This window comes from Staurois parvus, unplaced genomic scaffold (assembly GCF_062004578.1).
Source record: "Staurois parvus isolate SC_StPar_1 unplaced genomic scaffold, SC_StPar_1.0 ptg002062l, whole genome shotgun sequence".
Classification (NCBI taxonomy): domain Eukaryota; kingdom Metazoa; phylum Chordata; class Amphibia; order Anura; family Ranidae; genus Staurois; species Staurois parvus.
In genome coordinates this window covers 2,817-25,000 of record NW_028319858.1, presented here as the reverse complement: position 1 = coordinate 25,000, position 22,184 = coordinate 2,817, and the positions used below count along the sequence as shown (strand labels likewise).

Genomic DNA, 22,184 nt, shown 5'->3' with positions numbered 1-22,184 from the left:
CGTCATCTACAACAGAGGAAACATCCACCACAATATACCGTACTGAGCATGTGCAGACAGGAGCCCCGAGCTGTGCCCTGTGCAGCGGGAACCATTGATCACCTGTCCATCTCAGCGCTGCGGATCTCCTGCCGCCTCTTCGCTGCCACTTCCTGTCTCCATGTCCTCCAGTGGTGGCGACCTGGCTTTCCTCCTGATGGTGACACCATTGGCCATGTCTGTGTCATGTGTGATGAACACTGGAAGGCCATGTGACAGGTGACAACGCAGGAGGACAGTTGGGTGATAGCTTCATGGAAGATGCAGATTTACAGGCGGTGACACCTCTCTGAGGGTGTGTATGGATTTCATTGCTTGACTGTATTTGGTGATTGTCGTGTGATGTCATCGTTGTGTAATATCGTTGTGTGATGTCATCATTGTGTGATGTCATTGTGTGATGTCATCGTTGTGTGATGTCATCATTGTGTGATGTCATTGTGTGATGTCATCATTGTGTGATGTCAATGTGTGATGTCATCGTTGTGTGATGTCGTTGTGTGATGTCATCATTGTGTGATGTCGTTGTGTGATGTCATTGTGTGATGTCATTGTGTGATGTCATTGTGTGATGTCATCATTGTGTGATGTCTTTGTGTGATGTCATCGTTGTGTGATGTGAGCATTGTGTGATGTGAGCATTGTGTGATGTGAGCATTGTGTGATGTCATCGTTGTGTGATGTGGTTGTGTGATGTCATCATTGTGACTCACCAGATTGTAAATCTCTGGCCGGCTTCTCCTTACCGACAGGGAAATGTAAGGGGTTGACGAGTCCATTCCCCCGCCGTCTGTAGGCAGATATGAGGTTGGTGAGTCCAAAGAACCTTCTGACATCGACTCCGTGTACAGACTGAGGAACAACATACAGGGACTGTCATACAATAGATATATATGTGTGTAAGCAGTCTGACAGAACATGGGAGCGTTCTCTGACAGTCTCCTGTAACATGGGAGCGTTCTCTGACAGTCTCCTGTAACATGGGAGCGTTCTCTGACAGTCTCCTGTAACATGGGAGCGTTCTCTGACAGTCTCCTGTAACATGGGAGCGTTCTCTGACAGTCTCCTGTAACGTGGGAGCGTTCTCTGACAGTCTCCTGTAATGTGGGAGCGTTCTCTGACAGTCTCCTGTAACATGGGAGCGTTCTCTGACAGTCTCCTGTAACGTGGGAGCGTTCTCTGACAGTCTCCTGTAATGTGGGAGCGTTCTCTGACAGTTTCCTGTAACATGGGAGCGTTCTCTGACAGTTTCCTGTAACATGGGAGCGTTCTCTGACAGTCTCCTGTAACGTGGGAGCGTTCTCTGACAGTCTCCTGTAACGTGGGAGCGGTCTCTGACAGTCTCCTGTAACGTGGGAGCGTTCTCTGACAGTCTCCTGTAACGTGGGAGCGGTCTCTGACAGTCTCCTGTAACGTGGGAGCGGTCTCTGACAGTCTCCTGTAACGTAGGAGCAGTCTCCGACAGTCTCCTGTAACGTGGGAGTGTTCTCTGACAGTCTCCTGTAACGTGGGAGTGTTCTCTGACAGTCTCCTGTAACATGGGAGCGTTCTCTGACAGTCTCCTGTAACATGGGAGCGTTCTCTGACAGTCTCCTGTAACGTGGGAGCGATCTCTGACAGTCTCCTGTAATGTGGGAGCGGTCTCTGACAGTCTCCTGTAATGTGGGAGCGATCTCTGACAGTCTCCTGTAATGTGGGAGCGGTCTCTCTCTGACAGTCTCCTGTAACGTGGGAGCGATCTCTGACAGTCTCCTGTAATGTGGGAGCAATCTCTGACAGTCTCCTGTAACGTGGGAGTGGTCTCTGACAGTCTCCTGTAACGTGGGAGCGATCTCTGACAGTCTCCTGTAATGTGGGAGTGGTCTCTGACAGTCTCCTGTAACGTGGGAGCGTTCTCTGACAGTCTCCTGTAACGTGGGAGCGTTCTCTGACAGTCTCCTGTAATGTGGGAGCGATCTCTGACAGTCTCCTGTAACGTGGGAGCGATCTCTGACAGTCTCCTGTAATGTGGGAGCGGTCTCTCTCTGACAGTCTCCTGTAACGTGGGAGCGATCTCTGACAGTCTCCCGTAACGTGGGAGCGTTCTCTGACAGTCTCCTGTAATGTGGGAGCGATCTCTGACAGTCTCCTGTAACGTGGGAGCGATCTCTGACAGTCTCCTGTAATGTGGGAGCGGTCTCTGACAGTCTCCTGTAATGTGGGAGCGGTCTCTGACAGTCTCCTGTAATGTGGGAGCGATCTCTGACAGTCTCCTGTAATGTGGGAGCGGTCTCTCTCTGACAGTCTCCTGTAATGTGGGAGCGTTCTCTGACAGTCTCCTGTAATGTGGGAGCGTTCTCTGACAGTCTCCTGTAACGTGGGAGCGTTCTCTGACAGTCTCCTGTAATGTGGGAGCGTTCTCTGACAGTCTCCTGTAATGTGGGAGCGATCTCTGACAGTCTCCTGTAACGTGGGAGCGATCTCTGACAGTCTCCTGTAATGTGGGAGCGTTCTCTGACAGTCTCCTGTAACGTGGGAGCGATCTCTGACAGTCTCCTGTAATGTGGGAGCGGTCTCTCTCTGACAGTCTCCTGTAACGTGGGAGCGATCTCTGACAGTCTCCCGTAACGTGGGAGCGTTCTCTGACAGTCTCCTGTAATGTGGGAGCGATCTCTGACAGTCTCCTGTAATGTGGGAGCGATCTCTGACAGTCTCCTGTAATGTGGGAGCGTTCTCTGACAGTCTCCTGTAATGTGGGAGCGTTCTCTGACAGTCTCCTGTAACGTGGGAGTGTTCTCTGACAGTCTCCTGTAATGTGGGAGCGATCTCTGACAGTCTCCTGTAATGTGGGAGCGATCTCTGACAGTCTCCAGTAACGTGGGAGCGATCTCTGACAGTCTCCTGTAATGTGGGAGCGGTCTCTGACAGTCTCCTGTAATGTGGGAGCGGTCTCTGACAGTCTCCTGTAATGTGGGAGCGTTCTCTGACAGTCTCCTGTAACGTGGGAGCGTTCTCTGACAGTCTCCTGTAACGTGGGAGCGTTCTCTGACAGTCTCCTGTAATGTGGGAGCGGTCTCTCTCTGACAGTCTCCTGTAACGTGGGAGTGGTCTCTGACAGTCTCCTGTAACGTGGGAGTGGTCTCTGACAGTCTCCTGTAATGTGGGAGCGGTCTCTGACAGTCTCCTGTAATGTGGGAGCGGTCTCTCTCTGACAGTCTCCTGTAACGTGGGAGTGTTCTCTGACAGTCTCCTGTAATGTGGGAGCGTTCTCTGACAGTCTCCTGTAATGTGGGAGCGATCTCTGACAGTCTCCTGTAATGTGGAAGTGATCTCTGACAGTCTCCTGTAATGTGGGAGCGATCTCTGACAGTCTCCAGTAACGTGGGAGCGATCTCTGACAGTCTCCTGTAATGTGGGAGCGGTCTCTGACAGTCTCCTGTAATGTGGGAGCGTTCTCTGACAGTCTCCTGTAACGTGGGAGCGTTCTCTGACAGTCTCCTGTAACGTGGGAGCGTTCTCTGACAGTCTCCTGTAATGTGGGAGCGGTCTCTCTCTGACAGTCTCCTGTAACGTGGGAGTGGTCTCTGACAGTCTCCTGTAACGTGGGAGTGGTCTCTGACAGTCTCCTGTAATGTGGGAGCGGTCTCTGACAGTCTCCTGTAATGTGGGAGCGGTCTCTCTCTGACAGTCTCCTGTAACGTGGGAGTGTTCTCTGACAGTCTCCTGTAATGTGGGAGCGTTCTCTGACAGTCTCCTGTAATGTGGGAGCGGTCTCTCTCTGACAGTCTCCTGTAACGTGGGAGCGTTCTCTGACAGTCTCCTGTAATGTGGGAGCGGTCTCTCTCTGACAGTCTCCTGTAACGTGGGAGCGTTCTCTGACAGTCTCTTGTAATGTGGGAGCGTTCTCTGACAGTCTCCTGTAACGTGGGAGCGTTCTCTGACAGTCTCCTGTAACGTGGGAGCGTTCTCTGACAGTCTCCTGTAATGTGGGAGCGGTCTCTGACAGTCTCCTGTAACGTGGGAGCGTTCTCTGACAGTCTCCTGTAACGTGGGAGCGTTCTCTGACAGTCTCCTGTAACGTGGGAGCGTTCTCTGACAGTCTCCTGTAACGTGGGAGCGTTCTCTGACAGTCTCCTGTAATGTGGGAGCGATCTCTGACAGTCTCCTGTAATGTGGGAGCGGTCTCTCTCTGACAGTCTCCTGTAACGTGGGAGCGATCTCTGACAGTCTCCTGTAATGTGGGAGCGATCTCTGACAGTCTCCTGTAACGTGGGAGTGGTCTCTGACAGTCTCCTGTAACGTGGGAGCGATCTCTGACAGTCTCCTGTAATGTGGGAGTGGTCTCTGACAGTCTCCTGTAATGTGGGAGCGATCTCTGACAGTCTCCTGTAACGTGGGAGCGATCTCTGACAGTCTCCTGTAATGTGGGAGCGGTCTCTCTCTGACAGTCTCCTGTAACGTGGGAGCGATCTCTGACAGTCTCCCGTAACGTGGGAGCGTTCTCTGACAGTCTCCTGTAATGTGGGAGCGGTCTCTCTCTGACAGTCTCCTGTAACGTGGGAGTGGTCTCTGACAGTCTCCTGTAACGTGGGAGTGGTCTCTGACAGTCTCCTGTAATGTGGGAGCGGTCTCTGACAGTCTCCTGTAATGTGGGAGCGATCTCTGACAGTCTCCTGTAATGTGGGAGCGGTCTCTGACAGTCTCCTGTAATGTGGGAGCGATCTCTGACAGTCTCCTGTAATGTGGGAGCGTTCTCTGACAGTCTCCTGTAACGTGGGAGCGTTCTCTGACAGTCTCCTGTAATGTGGGAGCGGTCTCTCTCTGACAGTCTCCTGTAACGTGGGAGTGGTCTCTGACAGTCTCCTGTAACGTGGGAGTGGTCTCTGACAGTCTCCTGTAATGTGGGAGCGGTCTCTGACAGTCTCCTGTAACGTGGGAGTGTTCTCTGACAGTCTCCTGTAACGTGGGAGCGTTCTCTGACAGTCTCCTGTAATGTGGGAGCGGTCTCTCTCTGACAGTCTCCTGTAATGTGGGAGCGATCTCTCTCTGACAGTCTCCTGTAATGTGGGAGTGGTCTCTCTCTGAAAGTCTCCTGTAACGTGGGAGCGATCTCTGACAGTCTCCTGTAACGTGGGAGCGGTCTCTCTCTGACAGTCTCCTGTAATGTGGGAGCGATCTCTGACAGTCTCTTGTAATGTGGGAGCGTTCTCTGACAGTCTCCTGTAACGTGGGAGTGATCTCTGACAGTCTCCTGTAACGTGGGAGCGGTCTCTCTCTGACAGTCTCCTGTAATGTGGGAGCGGTCTCTCTCTGACAGTCTCCTGTAACGTGGGTGGTGTTAGGTATACACTGATATATATGTGCCCCCCCAGCACAGGAGATGTATATATATATATACTGTGAGTGTTGTGTCTGTGTGGGACGCGGACAGTGCTGGCCCCTCCCACAGATGGCGGTACAGAGGAGCGCGGTGGCACCGGAGGGTGGCGGTGAGCGGAGCTCTAACACTTCGACATGCAGCTGTGAAAGGAAACCAAACAACAAGAGAGAGACAGACATGATGGAGGATGGGGGCCCGGTGGGTGGGGGAGGGGATGGGAACCCGGCGGGTGGGATGGGGGCCGTGGGTGGGGGGGATGGGATAATGGAGGGGATGGGGGCCCAATGTGGGGGGGATGGAATGGGGGCCCGGTGGATGGGATGGGGGCTGGTGGGTGGAGGATGGAATGGGGGCCCGGTGTGGGGGGGGGATGGGATGGGGACCAGTGAATCGGTTGGGGGCTGGTGGGTGGAGGATGGGATGGAGCCCCAGTGTGTGCAGGATGGGGGCTGGTGGGTGGAGGAGGGGATAGGGGCCCAGTCGGTGGGGGATGGGGGCCCGGTGTGGGGGGATGGGGGCTTGGTGGATGGGGGCCCGTGGGTTGGGGGGGTGGAATGGGGGCCCAGTGGGAGGGAAGGGGGCTCGGTGTGGAGGGAGGGGATGGGGGTCCGGTTGGTCTGGGGGGAGGGGATGGTTACCCGGTGGGTGTGGGGGGGAGGGGATGGGGGCCCGGTGGGTGTGTGGGGGAGGGGATGGGGGCCCGGTGGGTGTGGGGGGGGGACTAATGGAGGACATTTCTCCTTCTGCTGAGTGACAGGAGCAGACAGACATCCCACCTGGACGGAGAGCAGCCCGCTGTGGTCCGGTAGGAGGCGGTACGTGTGCACCTGCTGCTGATACCTGCCAGGAGAAAACAAACCTCACATTACAATCGGGGGAGGGGGGGGTCCGTACATTGTACACCAAGTCCACAGCCGCCCTATATATTCTGTATTCACAGCTTCCCCCCACCCGGGGAATGACATCATGAGACCACATGACCAATGAATGACACCGTGAGACCACATGATCCATGAATGACACCATGAGACCACATGATCCATGAATGACATCATGAGACCACATGATCCATGAATGACATCATGAGACCACATGATCCATGAATGACACCATGAGACCACATGATCCATGAATGACACCATGAGACCACATGATCCATGAATGACATCATGAGACCACATGACCAATGAATGACACCATGAGACCACATGATCCATGAATGACACCATGAGACCACATGATCCATGAATGACATCATGAGACCACATGATCCATGAATGACACCATGAGACCACATGATCCATGAATGACATCATGAGACCACATGACCAATGAATGACACCATGAGACCACATGATCCATGAATGACACCATGAGACCACATGATCCATGAATGACACCATGAGACCACATGATCCATGAATGACATCATGAGACCACATGATCCATGAATGACATCGTGAGACCACATGATCCATGAATGACATCATGAGACCACATGACCAATGAATGACACCGTGAGACCACATGATCCATGAATGACACCATGAGACCACATGATCCATGAATGACATCATGAGACCACATGATCCATGAATGACATCATGAGACCACATGACCAATGAATGACACCATGAGACCACATGATCCATGAATGACACCATGAGACCACATGATCCATGAATGACACCATGAGACCACATGATCCATGAATGACATCATGAGACCACATGATCCATGAATGACATCATGAGACCACATGATCCATGAATGACACCATGAGACCACATGATCCATGAATGACACCATGAGACCACATGATCCATGAATGACACCATGAGACCACATGATCCATGAATGACACCATGAGACCACATGATCCACGAATGACATCATGAGACCACATGACCCATGAATGACACCATGAGACCACATGATCCACGAATGACACCATGAGACCACATGATCCATGAATGACACCATGAGACCACATGATCCATGAATGACACCATGAGACCACATGATCCATGAATGACATCATGAGACCACATGATCCATGAATGACATCATGAGACCACATGATCCATGAATGACATCATGAGACCACATGACCAATGAATGACACCATGAGACCACATGATCCATGAATGACACCATGAGACCACATGATCCATGAATGACACCATGAGACCACATGATCCATGAATGACATCATGAGACCACATTACCAATGAATGACACCATGAGACCACATGATCCATGAATGACACCATGAGACCACATGATCCATGAATGACACCATGAGACCACATGATCCATGAATGACACCATGAGACCACATGATCCATGAATGACATCATGAGACCACATGACCCATGAATGACACCATGAGACCACATGATCCATGAATGACATCATGAGACCACATGACCAATGAATGACACCATGAGACCACATGACCAATGAATGACACCATGAGACCACATGATCCATGAATGACACCATGAGACCACATGATCCATGAATGACATCATGAGACCACATGATCCATGAATGACACCATGAGACCACATGATCCATGAATGACACCATGAGACCACATGATCCATGAATGACACCATGAGACCACATGATCCATGAATGACATCATGAGACCACATGATCCATGAATGACACCATGAGACCACATGATCCATGAATGACATCATGAGACCACATGACCCATGAATGACACCATGAGACCACATGATCCATGAATGACATCATGAGACCACATGACCAATGAATGACACCATGAGACCACATGATCCATGAATGACACCATGAGACCACATGATCCATGAATGACACCATGAGACCACATGATCCATGAATGACATCATGAGACCACATGATCCATGAATGACATCGTGAGACCACATGATCCATGAATGACATCATGAGACCACATGACCAATGAATGACACCGTGAGACCACATGATCCATGAATGACACCATGAGACCACATGATCCATGAATGACATCATGAGACCACATGATCCATGAATGACATCATGAGACCACATGACCAATGAATGACACCATGAGACCACATGATCCATGAATGACACCATGAGACCACATGATCCATGAATGACATCATGAGACCACATGACCAATGAATGACACCATGAGACCACATGATCCATGAATGACATCATGAGACCACATGATCCATGAATGACACCATGAGACCACATGATCCATGAATGACACCATGAGACCACATGATCCATGAATGACACCGTGAGACCACATGATCCATGAATGACATCATGAGACCACATGATCCATGAATGACATCGTGAGACCACATGATCCATGAATGACATCATGAGACCACATGACCAATGAATGACACCGTGAGACCACATGATCCATGAATGACACCATGAGACCACATGATCCATGAATGACATCATGAGACCACATGATCCATGAATGACATCATGAGACCACATGACCAATGAATGACACCATGAGACCACATGATCCATGAATGACACCATGAGACCACATGATCCATGAATGACATCATGAGACCACATGACCAATGAATGACACCATGAGACCACATGATCCATGAATGACATCATGAGACCACATGATCCATGAATGACACCATGAGACCACATGATCCATGAATGACACCATGAGACCACATGATCCATGAATGACATCATGAGACCACATGACCCATGAATGACACCATGAGACCACATGATCCATGAATGACATCATGAGACCACATGACCAATGAATGACACCATGAGACCACATGACCAATGAATGACACCATGAGACCACATGATCCATGAATGACACCATGAGACCACATGATCCATGAATGACATCATGAGACCACATGATCCATGAATGACACCATGAGACCACATGATCCATGAATGACACCATGAGACCACATGATCCATGAATGACACCATGAGACCACATGATCCATGAATGACATCATGAGACCACATGATCCATGAATGACACCATGAGACCACATGATCCATGAATGACATCATGAGACCACATGACCCATGAATGACACCATGAGACCACATGATCCATGAATGACATCATGAGACCACATGACCAATGAATGACACCATGAGACCACATGATCCATGAATGACACCATGAGACCACATGATCCATGAATGACACCATGAGACCACATGATCCATGAATGACATCATGAGACCACATGATCCATGAATGACATCGTGAGACCACATGATCCATGAATGACATCATGAGACCACATGACCAATGAATGACACCGTGAGACCACATGATCCATGAATGACACCATGAGACCACATGATCCATGAATGACATCATGAGACCACATGATCCATGAATGACATCATGAGACCACATGACCAATGAATGACACCATGAGACCACATGATCCATGAATGACACCATGAGACCACATGATCCATGAATGACATCATGAGACCACATGACCAATGAATGACACCATGAGACCACATGATCCATGAATGACATCATGAGACCACATGATCCATGAATGACACCATGAGACCACATGATCCATGAATGACACCATGAGACCACATGATCCATGAATGACACCGTGAGACCACATGATCCATGAATGACATCATGAGACCACATGATCCATGAATGACATCGTGAGACCACATGATCCATGAATGACATCATGAGACCACATGACCAATGAATGACACCGTGAGACCACATGATCCATGAATGACACCATGAGACCACATGATCCATGAATGACATCATGAGACCACATGATCCATGAATGACATCATGAGACCACATGACCAATGAATGACACCATGAGACCACATGATCCATGAATGACACCATGAGACCACATGATCCATGAATGACATCATGAGACCACATGACCAATGAATGACACCATGAGACCACATGATCCATGAATGACATCATGAGACCACATGATCCATGAATGACACCATGAGACCACATGATCCATGAATGACACCATGAGACCACATGATCCATGAATAACACCATGAGACCACATGATTAGGAAGGTTTATAATGTCCTTAGCGGGGGCCGTCCTTAGATTCCCGATTGAACATTTACACATTATTCTGAGCCCTCCAATCAGTGAGCAGCGATTCGCAGACCATACAGATGAAGGTGAGGGACTGACCACCATGGAGCAGCCGGTACTCTGTGGTCAGGTATGATGAGGCCACCGACCTCAGATTTGTAGCCTCAGTGCTGCCATCTCAGGCCGGTTACATGAAATGCAACTTTTATACGAAACAATTCTCTGACACCGACACACACGGCTGAGCAAAACCACGAGCTCTGACCTGCGCATGCGTTTCTGACGTGTAAGCAATGCATTCTTCCTTGATCCTGCCAGTGCAGCTTCCTGTGACACCGACGCTGCCCTGCTCCTGAAATCACAGCAGAGTTGTCACTCTCATGGGGGCTGTGCCTGCTTTCACTACAGTGGGAGGGGAAGATGTTGCAGGGGGTGTGGCTATAGTCAGCCTGTAGCTTGTTAACCATCACCCAGCCACACCTAGCCCCGCCCACTGCTTCCTAGAGTGACAGCTCTGCCTCCGCTGCTGAACCCCTCCCACTGTGAGCTGCAGTGCCTGGGAAGGGGAGCGCGTGAGACAAGCGGCATAGAGGAGCTGTTCTACCTCGCATTTGTGTCCATCCAGACCTAAGATTTACTCAGCTCTGCCGCAAAAGCACTTTTGGTGGAGGGGTAACTTTTTTTTTTTTCTGCAACTTAAACAGGTCTTGTCCCCCCCTCCCCCGCAGAAACATGAAAAGCTCCTTTCTCTGTCCCTCTGCTCTCTCCTCCTGTCAGCGTGTTCCGGCCTGGCACAGGAGCTGACAACATTGGAAGCAGTTCAGATCACTCACATGAGGCAGATGGCGTAGGCTCCGGGCACAGACTCACTTTGGCGCACCAGGAATGCCCCGTCCCGTCCATCGCGGATCAGTAACTGCTCGGCGCTGGTCTGACTCAGCTCCGGATGGTACCAGCACTCGCACATGTTCCTCCTGAAGGGGAAAGAGAACATTGTATATATACACACACGGCGCCATCTTTCTTTGGGCATCATCCAGATCATCCCAGGGGCGGACTGACCATTTGGAAACTCGGGCACTGCCCGAGGGCCCGGGGTCAGTAGGGGGCCCCATGAGCTGCCCCTGGTACCTTTTTCATAGGCTTTTTTGAGTGTGGGCAAGGACACGGGGCCCCATGATCCCCTATTGCCCGGGGGCCCCATGAGTTGTCAGTCTGCCCTTGGATCACCCACATGTGATGCTGAACCTCCAAGAAGTGAACTCCAATGAAAGCAAGGGGCGGGGCCAGGGACAGTCAGGCTGGGGAGGAATGGGGTAGAGGATGCTGGATGTCCTCCAATCAGGAAATGAGGCGGAGCGCTATCTGACTGGCTGCAGCTTCTAATGCACATTGTGAGACGCTCCCAGTGTGTGGTGACATCACAGGAAGCCGCTTCAGTCCAGGGGAGGAGCCGGTACACCTGTGCAAGACTGAAGGGGAGGAGCCAATACAACTGCGCAAGACTGAAGGGGAGGAGGCAATACAACTGTGCAAGACTGAAGGGGAGGAGCCAGTACACCTGTGCAAGACTGAAGGGGAGGAGTTGGTATAACTATGCAAGACTGAAGGGGAGGAGCCAATACAACTGCGCAAGACTGAAGGGGAGGAGGCAATACAACTGTGCAAGACTGAAGGGGAGGAGCCGGTACACCTGTGCAAGACTGAAGGGGAGGAGTTGGTATAACTATGCAAGACTGAAGGGGAGGAGCTGGGACACCTGTGAAAGAGTGAAGGGGAGGAGCCGGCACACCTGTGCAAGAGTGAAGGGGAGGAGCCAGTACACCTGTGCAGGACTGGAGGGGAGGAGCTGGTATACCTGTGCAAGACTGAAGGGGAGGAGCCGATACACCTGTGCAAGACTGAAGGGGAGGAGCTGGGACAACTGCAAGACTGAAGGGGAGGAGCCGGTACACTTGTGCTAGACTGAAGGGGAGGAGTTGGTACACCTGTGCAAGACTTAAGGGGAGGAGCCAGTACACCTGTGCAAGGATGAAGGGGAGGAGCTGGTAAAACTGTGCAAGACTGAAGGGGAGGAGTCGGTACACCTGTGCAAGACTGAAGGGGAGGAGCCGGTACACTTGCACAAGACTGAAGGGGAGGAGCCGGGACACCTGTGCAAGACTGGAGGGGAGGAGCCAGGACACCTGTGCAAGGCTGAAGGGCAGGAGCCGATACACCTGTGCAAGACTGAAGGGGAGGAGCCGGTACACCTGTGCAAGACTGGAGGGGAGGAGCTGGGACACCTGTACAAGACTGAAGGGGAGGAGCCAATAAAACTGTGCAAGACTGAAGGGGAGGAGTCAATACAACAATGCAAGACTGGAGGGGAGGAGCTGGTACACCTGTGAAAGAGTGAAGGGGAGGAGCAGGTACACCTGTGCAAGACTGAAGGGGAGGAGTCGTACACCTGTGCAAGACTGAAGGGGAGGAGTCGGTACACCTGTGCAAGACTGAAGAGGAGGAGTCGGTACACCTGTGCAAGACTGAAGGGGAGGAGCCGGTACACCTGTGCAAGACTGAAGGGGAGGAGCCGGTACACCTGTGCAAGGCTGAAGGGGAGGAGCCGGTACACCTGTGCAAAACTGAAGGGGAGGAGCCGGTACATCTGTGCAAGGCTGAAGGGGAGGAGCCGGTACACCTGTGCAAGACTGAAGGGGAGGAGTTGGTATACCTGTGCAAGACTGAAGGGGAGGAGCCGGCACACCTGTGCAGGACTAGAGGGGAGGAGCCGGGACACCTGTGCAAGACTGAAGGGGAGGAGTCGGTATACCTGTGCAAGACTGAAGCGGAGGAGTCGGTACACCTGTGCAAGACTGAAGGGGAGGAGTCGGTACACCTGTGCAAGACTGAAGGGGAGGAGCCAGTACACTTGTACAAGACTGAAGGGGAGGAGCCAGTACACTTGTGCAAGACTGAAGGGGAGGAGCCGGTACACTTGTGCGAGACTTAAGGGGAGGAGCAGGTACACTTGTGCAAGACTGAAGGGGAGGAGCCAGGACACCTGTGCAAGACTGAAGGGGAGGAGCCGGTACACCTGTGCAAGACTGAAGGGGAGGAGTCGGTACACCTGTGCAAGACTGAAGGGGAGGAGCCCATACACCTGTGCAAGACTGAAGGGGAGGAGCCAGGACACCTGTGCAAGGATGAAGGGGAGGAGCCGGTACACCTGTGCAAGACTGAAGGGGAGGAGTCGGTACACCTGTGCAAGACTGAAGGGGAGGAGCCCATACACCTGTGCAAGACTGCAGGGGAGGAGCCAGTACACTTGTGCGAGACTGAAGGGGAGGAGCCGGTACACTTGTGCGAGACTTAAGGGGAGGAGTCGGTACACCTGTGCAAGACTTAAGGGGAGGAGCAGGTACACTTGTGCAAGACTGAAGGGGAGGAGCCGGTACACCTGTGCAAGACTGAAGGGGAGGAGCCGGTACACCTGTGCAAGACTGAAGGGGAGGAGTCGGTACACCTGTGCAAGACTGAAGGGGAGGAGCCCATACACCTGTGCAAGACTGAAGGGGAGGAGCCAAGACACCTGTGCAAGGATGAAGAGGAGGAGCCGGTACACCTGTGCAAGACTGAAGGGGAGGAGCCAGAACACCTGTGCAAGACTGAAGGGGAGGAGCCAGTACACCTGTGCAAGACTGAAGGGGAGGAGCTGGTACACCTGTGCAAGACTGAAGGGGAGGAGCCAGTACACCTGTGCAAGACTGAAGGGGAGGAGCTGGTACACCTGTTCAAGACTGAAGGGGAGGAGCCAGTACAACTGTGCAGGTCAGAAGGGAAAACCAAGGGGGGAATTTTAGTAATGGTAAATCTGCCAAAAATTCCCCCCTTGGTTGTCATGTGACAGTGAAACTCAGACGAGGGCTCATGGTAGCAATTACTTCATTACAACTCTTTCGGTGAATACAGCAGCCCAGAGCCGATCTTTCCTGGAAATGACGAATAAAGAGGTTTTGGAGGAAACCATCAGAGCTGAATTAGGTCACACCTCAGAGACGTTCTGTAAGATACAGAACTTGATTTGTTTGCATTTCTCACAGTATAGAGCAGCCAGCCTCACCTCCAGGGTTCCTCCAGAGGCTGCTAAGGGTTCCCTGAACAATGAAGGGTCTGGGGCCAACACCAGTCAGCAAAGCTGGCAGCATGGGACCAATAGAGCCTCTCCTCTCCTTTGTAATGGGGCCACTTTTCCCAATAACAACCAATGTAAGGAGCACCTTCGCTAACCCTCAACGTAGGGAGGTCCTTCTCAAAATGATCACCATTGTAAGTGGCCCTTCTCCACTAACCACTAATGAAGGAGGGCCTTCTCCAATGACCACTAATGAAGGAGGGGCTTCTCCACTATCCACCAATGAAGGAGGGCCTTCTCCACTAACCACTAATGAAGGAGGGCCTTCTCCACTAACCACTAATGAAGGAGGGCCTTCTGCACTGACCAGCAATGAAAGAGGACTTTTCTCCACTGACCACCAATGAAGGAGGGCCTTCTCCACTGACCACCAATGAAAGAGGGCCTTCTGCACTGACCACCAATGAAAGAGGACTTTTCTCCACTGACCACCAATGAAGGAGGGCCTTCTCCAATGACCACCAATGAAAGAGGTCCTTCTCCACTGACCCCCAATGTAAGAGAGCCTAACTCCCAATAACAACCATTGTAAGGGACACCTTCACTAACCCTCAACGTAGGGAGGTCCTTCTCAAAATGACCACTATTGTAAGTGGCCCTTCTCCACTAACCACTAATGAAGGAGGGCCTTCTCCACTAACCATCAATGAAAGAGGTCCTTCTCCACTGACCACCAATGAAGGACGACCTTCTTCACTGACTCCAATGAAAGAGGTCCTTCTCCACTGACCACCAATGAAGGACGACCTTCTTCACTGACTCCAATGAAAGAGGTCCTTCTCCACTGACCACCAATGAAAGAGATCCTTCTCCACTGACCACCAATGAAGGAGGGCCTTCTTCACTGACCACCAATGAAAGAGATCCTTCTCCACTGACCACCGATGAAGGAGGACCTTCTCCACTAACCACTAATAAAGGAAACCCTTTTCCATTGACCACCATAGTAATTATATACAGATCTATATAGAGGAATCAGGACCTCCTCCTCCTGCCGGTGACCCCTCTAGTGATAGGATCTATATAGAGGAATAAGGACCTCCTTCCTCCTGCGGTGACCCCTCTAGTGATAGGATCTGTATAGAGGAATCAGGACCTCCTTCCTCCTGCCGGTGACCCCTCTAGTGATATAAAGATCTATATAGAGGAATCAGGACCTCCTTCCTCCTGCCGTTGACCCCTCTAGTGATATAAAGATCTATATAGAGGAATCAGGACCTCCTTCCTCCTGCCGGTGACCCCTCTAGTGATATAAAGATCTATATAGAGGAATCGGGACCTCCTTCCTCCTGCCGGTGACCCCTCTAGTGATCTATATAGAGGAATCAGGACCTCCTCCTCCTGCCGGTGACCCCTCTAGTGATATAAAGATCTATATAGAGGAATCGGGACCTCCTTCCTCCTGCCGGTGACCCCTCTAGTGATATACAGATCTATATAGAGGAATCAGGACCTCCTTCCTCCTGCCGGTGACCCCTCTAGTGATAGGATCTATATAGAGGAATCAGGACCTCCTTCCTCCTGCCGGTGACCCCTCTAGTGATATAATGATCTATATAGAGGAATCAGGACCTCCTTCCTCCTGCCGGTGACCCCTCTAGTGATAGGATCTATATAGAGGAATCAGGACCTCCTTCCTCCTGCCGGTGACCCCTCTAGTGATATAAAGATCTATATAGAGGAATCGGGACCTCCTTCCTCCTGCCGGTGACCCCTCTAGTGATATAGAGATCTATATAGAGGAATCAGGACCTCCTTCCTCCTGCTGGTGACCCCTCTAGTGATAGGATCTATATAGAGGAATCAGGACCTCCTTCCTCCTGCCGGTGACCCCTCTAGTGTAGTGAAGATCTATATAGAGGAATCAGGACCTCCTTCCTCCCGCCGGTGACCCCTCTAGTGATATAGAGATCTATATAGAGGAATCAGGACCTCCTTCCTCCTGCTGGTGACCCCTCTAGTGATATAGAGATCTATATAGAGGAATCAGGACCTCCTTCCTCCTGCCGGTGACCCCTCTAGTGTAGTGAAGATCTATATAGAGGAATCAGGACCTCCTTCCTCCCGCCGGTGACCCCTCTAGTGATAGGATCTATATAGAGGAATCAGGACCTACTTCTAGTGATATGAAGATCTGTATAGAGGAATCAGGACCTCCTTCCTCCTGCCGGTGACCCCTCTAGTGATATAAAGATCTATATAGAGGGATCAGGACCTCCTTCCTCCTGCCGGTGACCCCTCTAGTGATAGGATCTATATAGAGGAATCAGGACCTCCTTCCTCCTGCTGGTGACCCCTCTAGTGATATAAAGATCTATATAGAGGAATCAGGACCTCCTTCCTCCTGCCGGTGACCCCTCTAGTGATAGGATCTATATACAGGAATCAGAACCTCCTTCCTCCTGCCGGTGACCCCTCTAGTGAGATAAGGATCTATATAGAGGAATCAGGACCTCCTTCCTCCTGCCGGTGACCCCTCTAGTGATAGGATCTATATAGAGGAATCAGGACCTCCTTCCTCCTGCTGGTGACCCCTCTAGTGATATAAAGATCTATATACAGTAATCAGGACCTCCTTCCTCCTGCCGGTGACCCCTCTAGTGATATGAAGATCTGTATAGAGGAATCAGGACCTCCTTCCTCCTGCCGGTGACCCTCTAGTGATAAATATCTATATAGAGGAATCAGGACCTCCTTCGTCCTGCCGGTGACCCCCCTAGTGATATGAAGATCTGTATAGAGGAATCAGGACCTCCTTCCTCCTGCCGGTGACCCCCCTAGTGATATGAAGATCTGTATAGAGGAATCAGGACCTCCTTCCTCCTGCCGGTGACCCCCCTAGTGATATGAAGATCTGTATAGAGGAATCAGGACCTCCTTCCTCCTGCCGGTGACCCCTCTAGTGATATGAAGATCTGTATAGAGGAATCAGGACCTCCTTCCTCCTGCCGGTGACCCCTCTAGTGATATGAAGATCTGTATAGAGGAATCAGGACCTCCTTCCTCCTGCCGGTGACCCCTCTAGTGATATGAAGATCTGTATAGAGGAATCAGGACCTCCTTCCTCCTGCCGGTGACCCCTCTAGTGATAGACCTATATAGAGGAATCAGGACCTCCTTCCTCCTGCCGGTGACCCCTCTAGTGATATGAAGATCTGTATAGAGGAATCAGGACCTCCTTCCTCCTGCCGGTGACCCCTCTAGTGATATGAAGATCTGTATAGAGGAATCAGGACCTCCTTCCTCATGCCGGTGACCCCTCTAGTGATAAATATCTATATAGAGGAATCAGGACCTCCTTCCTCCTGCCGGTGACCCCTCTAGTGATAGATCTATATAGAGGAATCAGGACCTCCTTCCTCCTGCCGGTGACCCCTCTAGTGATAGATCTATATAGAGGAATCAGGACCTCCTTCCTCCTGCCGGTGACCCCTCTAGTGATAGGATCTGTATAGAGGAATCAGGACCTCCTTCCTCCCGCCACTGCTAAATGTTGTCAAACATGCCACTTTCTGCTCTTGGAAAGCTATTTTCTGAAGTTCATCAACAAGCAAGTATGCAAATTTAGATACCACACACACACACGCAAGAAACCAAATGAGCGCCATTCTACATCCTACCCAGGCGTGAAGCTGTGCTCACACGAGAGCGACCCACAGGAAAAGGTCACGTATGTGCCGTGTGTAGACGGCCACCCGTGTATAAATGGGTTGTGTAAAGCCCGGACATGTGCTCACCTTCTGTCGTTGGGCTTATGGTTGTCACGTAGATGTTCTCTCTCCGCTGCCTAAGCTGTAGAGCGCATCGTGTTCCGCAGGAGTGAGAAGGAAGGAAGACATTAAATACATCATAACCCACAAAACCCCAGACTGCCAAACCAACGTGAGACCTGAGAGGAGCGCAATCACACAAATCGCAGAGAGCCCGCCTGAGTCACACGGAGAAAACACTCCAGAATTCTGTACAAAATGACACATTTCAGACTTTCAGCAACAAAAGAACCCACATGGAAAAAAATATAGATTTTAAATATATTTTAAAAATTTTCTTCCCAAATGTATTGACATATATCTGAAATACTACAATTATGTTCATATATTGAATATACTTCAAAATATATATATATACATGTATACACACACACTGTATATATATATATATTGAAATATAGTTTGAAATATATTGAAAATATATATATATACACACACATACTGTATGTGTATTTTTATTACAGAATGTAATTTTCTTTTTAAATATTCTTCCCAAATATATTGACATATATTTGAAATACTACAATTTTGTCCGTATTCAATATATTTCAAAATATATTTTTATATATATATATATACATATATAGATATATACACTGTATGTCGAAATGCATTTTCATTACAAAATGTATGAATAAATTTTGAAATATACTGTCATGTTTTTAAAAATACATTCAATCTACATTTTTGGAATGCATTTACAAATATATGTAAAAATTACTATTTTTTTTTATATGTTAAAAAAAAATCTGAAGAATATATTTAAAAAAAATATATTTTTAACAATATTTTTCATATATTTTGTAGTATATAAAAAAACGCATTTCAACATGAAGTGTATATAATATATATATATATATATATATATATATATATATACACACACACATATATATATATACACACACACACATATATATATATATATATATGGGCAGCACAGTGGCTAAGTGGTTAGCACTTCTGCCTGGCAGTACTAGGGGCGTTGGTTCGAATCCCAGCCACAGTACCACCTACCTGGAGTTTGCATGTTCTTCCTGTATCTGCGTGGGTTTCCTCCAGGTACTCCAGTTTCCTCCCACACTCTAAAGACATGCTGGTAGGCTACTTGACTCCTGTCTACATTGTCCCTAGTATGTGTATGTATGAATGTGAGTTTAGGGACCTTAGACTGTACGCCCCTTGAGGGTTAGGGACCTTAGATTGTACGCCCCTTGAGGGTTAGGGACCTTAGATTGTACGCCCCTTGAGGGTGAGGGACCTTAGATTGTACGCCCCTTGAGGGTGAGGGACCTTAGATTGTACACCCCTTGAGGGTTAGGGACCTTAGATTGTACGCCCCTTGAGGGTTAGGGACCTTAGATTGTACCCCCTTGAGGGTTAGGGACCTTAGATTGTACGCCCCTTGAGGGTTAGGGACCTTAGATTGTACGCCCCTTGAGGGTTAGGGACCTTAGATTGTACGCCCCTTGAGGGTTATGGACCTTAGATTGTACGCCCCTTGAGGGTTAGGGACCTTAGATTGTACGCCCCTTGAGGGTTAGGGACCTTAGATTGTACCCCCTTGAGGGTTAGGGACCTTAGATTGTACCCCCTTGAGGGTTAGGGACCTTAGATTGTACCCCCTTGAGGGTTAGGGATCTTAGATTGTACGCCCCTTGAGGGTTAGGGACCTTAGATTGTACCCCCTTGAGGGTTAGGGACCTTAGATTGTACCCCCTTGAGGGTTAGGGACCTTAGATTGTACGCCCCTTGAGGGTGAGGGACCTTAAATTGTACGCCCCTTGAGGGTGAGGGACCTTAGATTGTACGGCCCTTGAGGGTTAGGGACCTTAGATTGTACGCCCCTTGAGGGTTAGGGACCTTAGATTGTACCCCCTTGAGGGTTAGGGACCTTAGATTGTACGCCCTTGAGGGTTAGGGACCTTAGATTGTACGCTCCTCGGGGGCGGGGACTGATGTGAATGTACAATATATGTGTAAAGTGCTGCGTAAATTGACGGCGCTATATAAGTACCTGAAATAAATAAATATATACACTGTATGTTGAAATGTGTTTTTTATATATTACGAAATATATGAAAAACATTTTAAAAAATATATATTTTTGTTAAATATATTCTTCAGATTTTGTTAACATACAAAAAAGTCATTTTAACATATATTTTTACGTACATTTGTAAATTCATTCCCAAAAAATGTAGATTTGTATTTTTAAAGACGTACAGTATATTTGAAAATGTATTTTTAAAAATATTTTTCATCTATTTTGTAAAAAACATTTCAACATGCAGTATATATATATATTTTTTTTAATATATTGATTATGGCCAAAACTGTAGCATTTCAAATATATGTCAGTAAATTATTATTATTATACAGTATTTATAAAGCGCCAAAGGGTTCGCTCAGCGCTGTACATTATAGTGGGGACAGAACATGGGACAGAACAATACCAATACAATGCAAAACATGAGGGGATCGAGGGCCCTGATCCTTGGAGCTTACAATCTAGGAGGGAGGGGATAGTGGTACAGGAGGCAGTGGCTGTGGGGGATGGAGTGGTGGGAGGAGTGGAGGAGATCAGTTGTTAGGTGAGGGTGGGGTAGGCTTCCCTGAAGAGATGGGTTTTCAGGGTGCACCTGAAGGTGAGGAGGGTAGGTGACAGTCTGATGGATTGGGGTAGGGAGTTCCAGAGGATGGGGGAAGTCCTGGAGAAGTCCTGCAGTCGGGCGTGGGAGGAGGAGACCAGGGAGCTAGAGAGTAGGAGGTCCTGTGAGGAGCGGAGAGTACGGGTTGGGTGGTATTTGGGTATCAGGTCGGTGAGGTAGTTTGGGGCAGCGTTATGAATGGCTTTGTATGTCAGTGTTAGTAGTTTGAATTTAATGCGTTGGGCAATCGGGAGCCAGTGGAGGGAATGACAGAGGGGGGTGGAGCCAGTGGAGAGATATATTTGGGAAGAATATTTTTTAAAATGTATTTCAAATATATTTTTCTTTCATGTGGATTAACAGGCCCTTTGGGTCTCTTACTAGAATTTGAGGGGAACCCCCAGCTAAAATTTGAAAAGAAAAATGCGTAGGGTGCCCGTCCAAAATCCATACCTGTCCCTTAGGTCTGGAATGGATTTAAATGGGGAACCCCATACAAAAAGTAAAAAAAAAAACGCATTGGGGGTCCCCCTCAAAATCCATACCAGACCCTTATCTGAGCATGCAGCACAGCAGGCCAGGAAAGGGGGGTGATGAGTGAGCGCCTCCCTACTCCTGAACCATACATATATAGCACGGGGTCCCCCTCAAAATCCAAAATCCAAGAAATGAGTGAAAGGGGAAAAAAAAAGCATGTTAACGTAGATGTAAACCCAACACTAAAATCTCAGAGGAGCTTTAACAAATCTTTATAAAAGTCATTTTCACTCTTTTTATATTCGCAGCTTCCATTGGAATAATTCCTGGTGATCCCGCCATGAAGGTCACTTGCTGTTATAGCGTGACAACGCTCTGTCCTTGTCTGGCAATTGTGCCTCTGCGCTTTCCCCCATCACAATGAAGACTACAAGCAGGGCCAGGACAAGGGGTGGGCAGGAGGGGTGGCTGCCCTGGGCGCCACAGTTTACTGTATGGATGGGGGAACCAGTGGATGACTGCTGGGGGTAGCACAGGGGCGGACTGGCCATTCAGGCACTTGGGCACTGCCCGAGGGCTCAAGG

General features: G+C 49.5%; 1 protein-coding gene across 1 annotated transcript in view; it reads right to left on the bottom strand.

The window, feature by feature from the left end:
* LOC149432887 (phosphatidylinositol 3,4,5-trisphosphate 5-phosphatase 2B-like) overlaps positions 1 to 11,495 on the bottom strand; it is a 53,158-nt gene extending 41,663 nt beyond the window's left edge. Inside the window, exons 1-4 of the mRNA XM_089664830.1 lie at positions 11,362 to 11,495; positions 6,175 to 6,238; positions 753 to 891; positions 1 to 6 (exon numbers count right to left, since the gene is read on the bottom strand). The exon at positions 1 to 6 is cut by the window's left edge and continues 157 nt beyond it. Coding sequence (XP_089520956.1) covers positions 1 to 6; positions 753 to 891; positions 6,175 to 6,238; positions 11,362 to 11,495 — 343 coding nt within the window. The remainder of the gene's footprint in view (positions 7 to 752; positions 892 to 6,174; positions 6,239 to 11,361) is intronic.
* Positions 11,496 to 22,184: the final 10,689 nt, after the last annotated feature.